At 35.1% G+C, this 12,862-nt stretch overlaps 2 protein-coding genes across 7 annotated transcripts in view; one reads left to right on the top strand and one right to left on the bottom strand.

The window, feature by feature from the left end:
* Window positions 1–8,891, bottom strand: part of LOC111087939 (heterogeneous nuclear ribonucleoprotein 1-like) — a 64,392-nt gene extending 55,501 nt beyond the window's left edge. For 2 of the 6 annotated variants that reach the window (XM_022396414.1, XM_022396422.1), the window contains exons 1-2: window positions 7,747–7,952; window positions 6,749–6,902 (exon numbers count right to left, since the gene is read on the bottom strand). Coding sequence is in view for 1 of the 6 variants with exons in the window: in XM_022396422.1 (XP_022252130.1) it covers window positions 6,749–6,752 (4 nt within the window). In the remaining 5 variants the exon portion in view is untranslated. Of the gene's footprint in view, window positions 1–6,657; window positions 6,903–7,746; window positions 7,953–7,991; window positions 8,096–8,168; window positions 8,202–8,762 lie in introns of those variants that run through there. The other 4 variants (XM_022396419.1, XM_022396416.1, XM_022396418.1 and 1 more) reach the window with 4 other exon arrangements.
* Window positions 8,531–9,424, top strand: LOC111087938 (the record flags this gene model as incomplete). The annotated part of the gene is made up of 1 exon (XM_022396412.1): window positions 8,531–9,424. A coding segment is annotated over exon 1 (894 nt), but the record flags the coding sequence as incomplete, so codon positions are not given.
* Window positions 9,425–12,862: the final 3,438 nt, after the last annotated feature.

Raw genomic sequence — 12,862 nt, 5'->3', positions numbered from 1 at the left:
CCACTTGCCCCGGGAATTAAGGACAGGACGTGGAACCTGTGCTCAACCAAGGACCCAAGTTGGGACCACTTCCACTCCACCTAAATAAATCTAAAAGGCAACACCACAGACTTGGAATGACGGGATCGAGTATGCCATACTCAACCAAAGGAATACAACTCATCTGGTCTGGAATTATGAACATTTATCCTTACTCTCCAACCAAGTGGGCAAGGAGTATTCCACTTGCCCCTGGAATTATGGAGAGGACGTGGAACCTGTGCTCAACCAAGGACCCAAGTTGGGACCACTTCGCATTCAGATTTATGAGGAGATAGTGGACCTCCTTCTGTGGACAATATATGAAATTGACATTGATCAAAGAGAAGGGTCATGCACCCACCAACCGGATAGCTTCGTATGAAATCTGAATGGGAATTACGAGTAGGCTCCCACGGAGGCTGGCGCCACTTCTACTGACATCTGGGAAAAATATCCAGGGACCCGAGAAGGAGGGCCGCCAACTTCGCCCTCTTCTCCAAGAGTGTAGGATTACACTCAAACACTCTGGAGGAAAAGCCTCTGTCTGCCACCTCAGCAACTGGAAACTGGGGGTGGTAAGGACTTCCAAGCTCTACTAGTAGAGTCTGGGGGGGTAATATGTGTAGGGGAGTCCTAAGGAACAGTGCTCTGGAAACTGTGCAATAGGTGAACCAAGTTCCCTACATTTTTAAAAGCAAACTGATCTCAATTTATTCAACTTCAAGATCGGCATGGATGGGCAGGATCCCTTTTAGCTTTACTCATGATAGTTCATGAGTGGCGGCCCATTATAATAAGGTAATACCATCCCTTAGGCACCTAGATGGTTTTATAGAACACCCCATTTCGACATAGCCTGTTGCAACCTGTAGTAATTATACTGAAAGTGGTTGATAGTGTGGAATTGAAAAGAAAAAGCATACTGCCTGGGCAATACTCGCCACAGAGTGGGATCCAGTGAAAAATAAAGGGATCCTGGAAATAAAAGAGTAGATGACTGAGGAAAATACTCACCTCTGGGTAAAGGCTAACAGATGTGGTCAAAATACAGGGGTAGTAGAAAACCCTCAGAAGAGGAAACTGCCAGATTATGTAAGGAATGAGATAGGAAAATATTAGGAGCAGTACACATACCAGCCCACTTCCAGAGGGCAATTGAACTGGGCTGCTAATGACATAGAAAAATGATGAATCTGGTGAGATGTGACATTCAAAAGATTCCTCTGCTGTAATGATAATCTATTATAGGTTATGTGAATCAATTTGCAAAGCCACCTCATTAGGGTAATAGGAGATAAGTTATGGGAAACAGAAGAATCCCAAAAATAAACAATTGATTCCTAGTACCTCGAAATGAGCCAAATAACACTTAAGCACCCTGACAGGACATAACAAACTATAAGGATCGAAGCAGTCAGAAAGGTGAGAAATGGCTGGCAAATGGATTGATGAGAAGGATCTTTTCTCTTCCCTGGTTGCCAGAGTCTTGGGAAGAAAAAACCTATTGGGGTAAAGCAGGACAAATGTGGAATGATAAAAAGTCCAACGCACATGGATTGCAAACAACTCTGACCAATGATGTCCACAAGCCAAGAACAACATAAATTACAATTTAAGAGAAGGGTGAAAAAAAGAATATGAAGCTGAGGGTGCAAAGTGAGGATGAAACAATGTATGTAAAACAACTGTAAAATTCCAATTCGGTAATTGAAAAGGTCATTTGGGTTGAAGAATACAAAAGGATTTGAGTAGACATGATAGTACTTGGGATTCAAAAACCTTTTGATATTTGAAATATGGAAAAATAGTGGATAAGGATGCCTTATATAAAACCACCATAGAGAAAGCAAACATCTGGGTGGATAATGTCTGATTGAGGTCGTCTCAACTGAAATTGCCAAAGTGGAAGAGGTGGAAATTCTTGCAGATATGGAAAAAGTGGAAACCACATAATGAACCATAATCAGACCCTCAGGGCAATAGCCAAATTGGGGGAAAGGCATACAGATGTAAACCTCTCCAGTCCTGACTGAACTCATCTACTGCCAACTCTTGAGGATGAGGTATCTGAGACCAAACAACTGCAATTGAGAATTCCAATGAGTCTCAAAGGCATCTATCATTGGAGCCCAAACTGAGAGCAAATCTACCAAAAAATCTCGTGATGTAGCATTCATTCCATCAGAAGAATCCGGATGGGTTGAGACAAGTGATCTGCAAGAAATGTCATCATTCCTGGAACATGACCAGGTAAAACACTGATATGAAGGAAATGAGCTCTGTACAGGAAATCCAAGGTACGAAAACAAAGGTCTCAAGAAAATGTGTACTTCCTTGACAAGAAATTTGAGATACCACTGTGGAATTGACAGAAAGTATCATGACAATTTTTCCCTTCAAGAGAAACAGATCTTTAATCATTGCCCGGTGTAATGCAAAGGGTTTGAGAATGTTGATATGGAGGGTACACTCATCTTCCATCCAAATACCCTGGAACTCCTGATCTAGAAGATAAGCTCCCCATCCTGTGAACAAATGGATCTTGGAACAAGGTGGTTGAATGGATACCTCAACAGTAGTGTTGTTCCGATCCAACGACCATTTGTAATCGACGACGTTGCTCCTGAGTAATGAAACAGGATGATCCAAAGGATCGGAATGCATGGTCCATTGGTCGTGCAGTGACCACTGAAGGGACTCATATGAAGTCGTCCCAAAGGAAAAAGAGGCTCAAGGTATGCCCACATCCGCAAAATAGAAAGAACCATCTGAGCAGTAGGAGAAGGAGACATAAGTAAAAGCTTGACGGCTCTTTCCAAGGCTTGAAGATCGAGAGTGGTTGGTTGAGCTCGACTTAAGTGAGTACTGAAAAACACACCCAGACGGATGAGTTATTGCATCAATGGCAGAATAGATTTCTCCAGTCTGATAAGGAAGCCACTTTTGTGGCTTCTGATAAACTTCAGTGATACAAGTCCTTTCTTAAATAAAACCAGTTTATTCTTTCTCAATTCAACTTTGCAATACACTTAATTTCCACAGTCACTTTAACTTAAACACACGCTATAATTCACAACAAACGATTCACGCACTTTACTTACTACCGCACTTGACTCAATTGTCCGTCTCTATCTCTGCCTGTCTGCAATTATCTATCTAGTCACTTCTTTTGCCGGCTTATATATACAAAAACAGAGGGCGCGTAGAGAAGACTAGAGTTGCCAGGAACAGACATAATCCTTCTAGAATCTCATGACGTGTTACTAGCATCACGTGACTTCCGCTGTCGTAACAGAAACATGTGGAAAAAGAATGCTTGTTGCATAATTATGTTTGACGTTTTGCTGTAAGTTAGGATTAAAAGAAATGAAATTTTATTTCCTAATTTTCAGGAAATCAATTCCAAGATCATAAAGACTTATCACTAGTGATTTGGAATAAAGTGTTCAAAGGGGTGTGGTACAGACCTAGGAAATTTTTAAAAAATGATCTGCTTTTAATTAAAGATAAGAGTGTTCCTAAAAGACGGAAAAGGATAACAGGGAAGAGAAAACCTTATTGGCTTCCTATGGACGTAAAGGAGAAAATCAAGGACAAATGTCAAAGTTTAAGAGGTTTAACTGACAGGTAGGATGATAGATCTACACAGCTATAGGTTAGCTAGTGACTGTTTTTAAAAATAAATTAGGAAATCTGAATTAGCAAAGCTTGTGGATAATGTTAACACTAACAGCAAGTTTTTTGAAACACTGTTACAACTGTTTCTGTTGTTGGGCAGATTTTTTTTTCTTTATTCAATAGATACTAATGTAAGGTCTAGTCCACTTAATGATAACAAAAACATTTTATTTCTTGAGCTGAACCTTTTTGGTTAGTTTAATTCTCACTGACAAGCCTAAGTTAACAGTATACAAGATAATGTTCCTTAACTATTTATTTTATTTATTATATTCATATTTACATATCTTTTCCTCCAATATCTCGTTGAGCTTTCTCTCGAGTTTATGTATTTCAAATATTTATGTATTGTCTTAATTTAAGTATACAAACTCATAAATAATGATATGAGCTTTCAACTTAATCCATTGTGGAAAAAATTTTTTCAACCAAATATGTATGAAAAAACCAGACCGAGAAAACAACACTTGCTAGATGTCGCTATACACACACATAAACAGTATACCCTGTAAAATGACACATGTGGTACGTCAAAACTTGTCGGAGTAATCAATCTTCATGTATTTGTAAATTTGTGTTTGTTCTTCATAATTTAATTTGTGCTTATAAAGCTGTAAATCTTTACAACACATTTTGCTTTACTTGTCACAGTTCAAATAAATACTCTGTTTTGTTTTTAAGAACCCCACTGTTATCTCTTGGATTATTCCCAGTGTAGAATAAAGGACTCATTACAAATAGAAACTAATGCAGTTATTTTATTTATGCTCTAATTTTTTCACACATTTCTTCACTAAATACTGAACTCACTATTCACAAAACTGAATGACTAACCACAAACAAACAAACTCACTAACTCAATCATCCTCTTTAACAGACTCACAAACCCATAATTTTTTACTGACTAATCCAGCAAAACATCTTTTATCAAACTTTTTTCTTTTTCACTACAGTAATAAGGCTAACTTGGTCTATAATTTCCAGAGAAAGTCTTATCACTCTCCAACCTTAAAAATAGGAGTAACGTTAGCATTTCTCCAATCATCAAGCATTTTCTCACTGAGAAAAACATTGTTTAATCCTGTATGTATAAGTATACATGGACAGTCTTCTACCATAAAACAACATACACTGTGTATAATTCTACATAATACTTTACCTATGTTATGAGTCTTAACCTACAATTGTTTGATCCTAGTGCTTTATCTATTTTTTATCTCTCAAGGTTTCTTTTTACCACCAAGAGGTCAGTCCCAATATTTCTCACAAAATACTCAAGGTCAGGGCTACCTCTAACATACAGTCTTGTGAAATCAGAAGAAAACACTTAATAACTTAGGTTTCTTATAACCTTCAACAAATATCTTGCCATCAGCATCCTTTAAAGACCCATTTCCCATTTAACATTTTGTTTAAGTTTGTAGGCTGTGTTTTGTAACTCAGATGTTTGTATTGTTGTTGGGCAAAGGGAAGTTTGACATTTTATGATGGTCATGGCCTTGAAAATTTAGGAAATTATTATAAAAGGTTAAATCAACTGGTGAAATATCCTAAAAAAAATCAACATGGATTTGCTAACTAGAAATCTTCCTTTACTAATCTGTAAATTTTTTTTTGCAGATGCTACATGCTATCTAGATGATGTAGACTTAATGCATTTAGATTTTCCAAACATTTTTTACAATGTGATACACAAAAAATAGCTAGAAAAATCCAATCAGTGGGGGATTGGATAGGACTAGTAAACTGAATTTTATGATTGTTGGATCAGAGAAAGCAAAATGTTGTTATTAATGAAATCCAGTCAAACTGGAACCTCATTACTAGTGGAGTGTTTCAGGAGTCAATGCTTGAGTCTGCAGAAGTGTTCTCTTTCAAGAGTAAATAAAACCAAAATTAAAAACAACAAATATTTTCATTTCTTGCTTTTGAAATTCATATGTCATGTTGTGTCATAGCCTACAGAATGCATAATACTTCTTATGATTCATGGCATGTGCACATTTTACTGAAACAACTGTACAAATTGCACCATTAAGCATCCCTTATGTGACATCATTTTAGTGTCTACTGATTGACAACACACTACTGTATAGTGGTGCGAGTAGTTAAAACAGGTGACCCCTCCAGGTGGCCTTCAGCTGCATACTTATTAAATAAGTTTACTGATGACATTCAACTATTAGGTGTTTATAGCTATTTTGAGGATGTCAAAGTATTGCAGAATGACTTGGATCAACTAGTAAGCCAGACAAATATTTGGCAAATGACCTTCAATTATAGTAGGTAATTAAGCAATTATAGAAGATAATGCATTTAAGCCATAATAATTTGGATCACACATTAATATAGATGGGAACCCACTCAATAACATGATGGAAAGCAAGAATCTTGGAAAGCAGTAAACAAGTTATTCAAACAATTGATCATCAGTGCTCTGTTGTTAGTAGGAAAGGCAACAGAATTTTAAGGTGTATTTTAAAGACACAGTGATTACAAATTAAAAGACATAATTATCTTTTTATACAAATCACTAGTTACATCTCACTTCGAATACTGTGTACAGTTTTGGCTACCTTATCTAAAGAACTTATTAGAAATGGTCCAGAGGAGAGCAATTAGAATGATTCTGGAGATAGAAAGTTATCTTATGGGGATAGGTTAAGACATCTCAACTTATTTTCGTTTGAGAAAGGAAAGGTAAGAATAGACCTTTTTTTTTAGGTTTACTTTATAAGATTATCTGGGGAATCAATAGGATAAGTCTCTGATTTATTTTGTGCTGTATTTTGAAGACAACATAAACTCAAAAATATAAAAAGACAGGTTAAGTTCCAGTTATATTTTTTTTAACAGGGTGGTTAGCTTGGAATGAGTGAAGATGATCTCTCTACAAGATCTTAAAAGAAGAATAAATAATTATTTCAAAACTGAGGGTGGGTTTAAATTTTCACTTACTCTCAAGGCTGGGTGTGCAGGGACAGCTTTGAATAACCAAACGGTCTCTTGTTGTTATGAACATAACTCATTAGTATACTTGCCTACTTACACATTTCATTGATGACTAACTCAATTACATCATGTAAAGAGATGCAGATATGAAGCCTATCTTCCTTCTGTCGAATCTTCTACAGTTCCATCACAATACCTACAGAAATTTTCTTTCATAATATTGAAGCATCCCTGTACTTCACAAGTGAGTACTGTAAAGATATAAAAACATTTGAATGCATTTTAAAAATCTTAATTCCTTAACATAAATACTGAAAATTAAATTACACCACTGGCAGAAAACATTTTGTAGTTATCTGTTTATTTTTTTACATTGTGAACTTGTACCTTTTGTTTGCTATACAATGTCACCCCTATTGTCTTATAAATACAAAATATATTTATGTAGCCTATATAACCATTTCTGCCAAGCTTATAAACACTAAAGTCCTTTGTTATAATTTTTCTAATTGTTTTATGTCATCAATTTTAATTGCTTAATGTTGTCATTTGCTTATATTTTTTGGGTTAATAAATCTTATAAAACTCATTAAGGCTTAAGAAGTTATGTACTATGTTCTAAATAAATCTAATGTACCAACAATTACATAAAACGTTTTTGTACCTGTATCTGAAATGGCTTGGAAATATGTATAATTTTTATTTCTTAATTTCCACTGATAATGATACTGTGACTGAGTGTGATAGAAGCTTAAAACACTACCCTGAATGTGAATAATTAAATAATAAACTGTTACTGTTAACGATCTTTTTAGCCTTGTCAACATCAAACATTTTACTAAACTTTAAAGCAAGTTTTTTACTATTAGTACTACTACTACTCGTACTATACAACTACTACTAGAAGTAGAATTACTTTACTGTTGTTTTTTGACTTATTCACATGGCCTGAAGTTTTAGCTTTGCAGCAATTCTAATAATATAAAAAAATTAATGCAAGACTTACTGAATTGAATACATTTTCAAAATAAAACATTTCCATTTAATATAATGTTAACTACAAAAAAAATTAATAACAGTAATCATTAAACTCACTTTAGTTTTTATATTTTAACTTTTAAGGCTTAGCATCTGTACAGCATACGACTTTCTCAGTTTCTGTGCCGCGTAAATGAAAACATTTCTACGAACTCTAGTCTAATCGAGTGAACGTTGTTTATTGAGTAAACCAATACAACACTATATTATTTAAAAATTAGTTGTTTCTGTATAAAACACGAAAGAGAAATATATTTAATATCCCACTTATGATTGTAACGTGAGCCTAATATAATACTTACTCTTCTAAACTCGAGGAGGTATTGATCTGAAGTTTTACAGAAATTGTGATATGATAATTTGTATTTAATAAAGAACAATCCACGTTCAAATTTCTAGAAATTATTTAACTTATGGCAACAAACAAGGTAAAATTAATAATTGAACATCACTGGAATAAAATATAATGATAAGCTTACATAATATCAAAACTAGCCGTGTCTTCTGCGTAATATCACGGTAAATCACGTTTTCGTGATACTTTTACCGGTCAATATTGAGAACCTACACTATCTTAGCGTAGGTTTCTCTCAGTGTGATGAGGCGGCCTGTAGAAAAAGGGTGTTATAGTAGAGGGTTCTTATTAGAATACTCGTCTTAGACGCATTAGTAAACTTCTAGATATATTTATAATACTATCGCGATTAGACTATTCAGGTAGTTCAAGAGTTAAACTGAAGTACGCGTTTTTAACGAACTGTCCATATGAAGACGTTTCAAAACGATATAAAATTGTACGCGTTTTTATACAGTCAGAATAGACAAAAACTGCTCAATAAAAATGTACGCTGGGAATATGCTCCAGCGTTCACCCAAACTCTCTCGAAGCTTAGACATGGAAACTCTTGGCCATGGATCGTCGTCCTCTAAGTTTTATACGTCCTCGATTTCTCAACCCCCTTCAGTTAGAAGCAGCCCTATTCCTTCCCGGATAATTTCTTCTCCTTCACAAACATATAGATCTCGGCATTTGAGAATAAGTAGATCAAGTAACAACAGTCCACTGAACTTACCAGAAGGGCCGCATTTCCCTCATTCCATTAGTAGCCGCGCATTTAATACTGGTGGTGTTTATTACGGTGACGAATTCAACAGGCCCATCATGGATATCAGAGCAAGTGCTTCCGAGCATCGTAGTCGGTCCGTAAACCGACCTATGCGTGGCTATCAATCGTTAGAAAGAGTTCCCGATCGTGAATATATCTCGATTCGAGAACCTAGACAAAGATCTCTTGGTGGCGTAGAAATTGATAGTAGACATTCCAGAGGTCGGGATCATTCCATGGAAGAAGCTATGTTTATGGAAAGAGATCAATCTGATATGTATTACACGGAGAGAGAATCAGTTATAGACTCCGTTCCTTATGCTGAAAATGGACCCTATGACACTCGTCCTACTCACACTTTTTCCGTTAACAACTTAGACAAGCACAATGAATATTCTCGTGACAATTTTATTATGGAGCTTCAATCACGTTTGAACGAGCTACAAAACCAATATGGAACTATGAAACGTGAACTAGACGTCACAACTCAAAAACTTGGGTCAAGCATGCATAGCATTAAAACGTATTGGAGTCCAGAACTGAAGAAAGAACGTGCCCTGCGCAAAGAGGAAGCTGCAAAATATGCGCTGATGAATGAACAGATGAAAATGTTTAGGTCCGAAAATCAGGTAGGGGGCTTTATTTGTACAAGTATTGTTGATTCTCTATACTTAAGCGCAAGGCTAAACAATGGGCTATCTGTGCATTGCCTACCACAGGTATCGAAACACAATTTTTAACGTTATAAGTTCGCAGACTTACCGCTGGGAGGCACAAATATTGTTGACATTCTTGGCTTTCTTCCTTGACCATATGATCAAACACATATATATATAGTTTGTTTGAAGTTAAGCATAAAGCTAGATCCATGCTCTGCCCACCACGGGTATCGAAACCCGGTTTCTAGCGTTGTGAGTCCGCAGACATATCGCTGTGCCACTGGGGGGGGGGGCATATATGAATATTATCAAATATGTTTGTTTGAAGTTAAGCACAAAGCTGCACAATGGGCCATCTCTGCACTGCCCACCACGGGTATCGAAAGTATATAGATAGATATAAATGGGTTGGCCAAAAATTTATTTAAAAACCATCTTGATAATTGATTTACTACAGTACAGCATATCCGTTTTTAATTATTACCAGCAATAAAATATTGTTCAAACACAAAGATTGGAGAACTATCGAAAATCTGAATTTTGAAATGTAAAGTTTATTATCTTAAGCAATAGAATATCAGAAAAAAATTGAAGTACATACTAAAGGTGCTAGTAAATGTATTTAGTAAAAATATATTATTACATAAGTTTCTTAGATACGAATAACGCAGTGTATCTTTTTATTTCGCTTTATTAAAACTTGATGTTCAGCAATTTAACTCACCGTGCACCGCACTGAGGTTTTGGGATTTCTCAGTATTATAACACGTCATATAGAACATTTTGACATTGGAAATTATGCCAGAAAATCTAAACGAGAATATATATGTGTCGTTGTTTTATTTTACGATTTATTTATTTTCAAGAATGAATCATAATTACTAGACTAACGTTACAACATTAAACATAGTTACACATAAATAACGTGTCATGGTTAAACTTGAAACGCGGCAGAAGTTTTTTTTAATAATTATTCTCTGCTATAGAAAGCTAAAACAAAACCGTCTCTCATCGAGAATCAGTTTGTATGTTAGTCTGTGGCTGCCAATATTTGTGTGATCGTTTTTGTTTCAATACTTTGTTGTTTCACAAAGAAAACATGTTTACAGGGAACATATATATTGCTTGTGGCTTGCCCCTAGTGGCACAGCGGTATGTCTGCGGACTTACAATGCTAGAATCCGGGTTTCGATACCCGTGGTAGGCAGAGCACAGATAGCCCATTGTATAGCTTTGTACTTAATTACGAACAAACAAACAAAGCTTCCGACTTTAAAAAAAATATTTTAGAGTGTGATCCTCCCCCTTTCCAGTAGGCCAGCGTTACATTTATGGACTTACAACGCTAACATCTGGGGTATGATTCTCCGCGGTGGACACAGCAGATAGCCCAATGTGTCTTGGCTCTACAACAAACAAATAGACTGTAATTAACAAAGCATTTAATTCTAAAACTTCTAAAACGTCTGACTTTTTGCAGAGTACTAGATTACGACGAATAAACTTTTGATATAATATTTTACAAACATTTTAACAAAATATTCATTCTGCAAACACGAGTTATATTACAAACTTTTTCTGCTTATTGTTCAATTCCCCGAGTGAATGGTTATTCAGTTCAGTTTTAGTGATACAGGAACTTAGACATGACTATTTTTTTTTCTAAGAAGTTTCCGTTTTGTAAAATAGTTAAAATACGATTCAAATATTTAAACTGGTTACCAATGTTATAAGGTTTATAAGTGCCAAATGATCTGCAAAAGTTAAACAGCAGTGGACAATGTTTTCGTGCAAATGAACGTTATTGGCTGAAAGGTATTTATCTTTAAGTTGTAATTTAATAGGATTATTATTAAATAAAATAATTCGATATATATTAGGTACGATCACGTGCACAGTGGGAATATTTACTAATAATATTTTAACTAGTATTTGATTGTAAGCCTAATTCATTTTTTTAAAAAAGGAACTAGGTGGATACATTTCGGAAATCGGTTTTTACTGTTTTATTTCTGAGTAAACCAAGAGACGAGTTGTGTGATATACGAGTTCTGGTGTCACTCCCTACCCCGACCCCCGTCTAACTGCATCGGCACCCACTCAATCGATAAACGCAAGGGATGTGCGGCCATTTTCTACACTAATAAAGATGCTTTCGTTTACAATAGAAGATATCCAATATGTACGTAACCCTAAAAGTTTGGTAAATTTTCATCGTATTGGAAAATAAATAATCATTTTATTTTTACGTTTTCTGGTTGAAACATAACTGTCTTTCAGTTATATGAAATGTCTTGGAATATCATAAAACAAACTGAAATGTTAGTTTTACAAAATCAGTTATTTATTTTGTAATAGGTTACAGGCGTTTCTAAACAGCAACAGGAATGTTCGGGTTCATTTGATAGGTCCGTAATAATACACTTACCAACTTCTCTTCTGTCATGCATGAGATCGATACAAGTTTCATAATATGAGTGTGCAAATCAGCTTAGAAAAATAAAGATGAAATAAGTAATCATTATTATTTAGAAAATATATTACTCCATTTTTCAGGATATTAAATAGAGTAAAAACAAACGTTAGATCAAAGAACTGCGATAGTCAACTTCAGTTAAAGACAACCTTTCAATTGAACACCATCAGTATTTTCATCTTCTTAACATATTTCTTTGTCATTAGTAAATATAGCTTCTGAACTGCACATGATATACATAAAATTTGATACGTGGTATGGTGTAATGTCATACAATTTTTTGAGTAATATACTTAAATTTTAATTTCAACAGAAGAATGTTAGTGTTGGTTGTTTTATTTATTCATATTATTTCACCGAAGCAGCGTAATTTACTGAAAAGTATTGTTTTTAGTCCCAACAAAATTAAACCCGCAGAAACGAATTTGTAAAGCGATGAAGCAAATCTACTCAATAACAAGGTGCTATATCATAGTGAGTGATGGAAATGGGGATATACGCCGTGTACCTAGTTCTCAGTTTACATTTTTCTCCCATTAGTTAAGTTTAGTACCACTGAAGATGTTTATTAACCCTATCGTCACGGGTCAAAGGCCATGTCGTCGCGCTTGTTGACTTACATTCAAAATTTTATTGAACTACTATTTTTATGAAGTTATGTCAATAAGTTTCGTATGAAATTGTAGACTATAATTTCAATTTTAGTGATGTTAGAAAAATATGTAGGTTCAAGAAGTCTTGATAGAAATGAATAAAAACCCTATAACCCGATCGGTTTTGAAAGGTGGATCTTTTTTCTTCAGTTTGCTCCTGAAGAAGAAAGGTCCGCCTTTCGAAAGCGCTCGGGTTATAGGGTTTTTATTCATTTCTATCAAGACTTCTTGAACCTACGTATTTTTCTAACATCACTAAAATTGAAATTATAGTCTACA

The sequence above is a fragment of the Limulus polyphemus genome, unplaced genomic scaffold, assembly GCF_000517525.1.
Source record: "Limulus polyphemus unplaced genomic scaffold, Limulus_polyphemus-2.1.2 Scaffold2878, whole genome shotgun sequence".
In the NCBI taxonomy this organism is placed as follows: Eukaryota; Metazoa; Arthropoda; class Merostomata; order Xiphosura; family Limulidae; genus Limulus; species Limulus polyphemus.
Note: the sequence above shows the minus strand (reverse complement) of the source record. Positions and strands in the feature narration are given on the sequence as shown.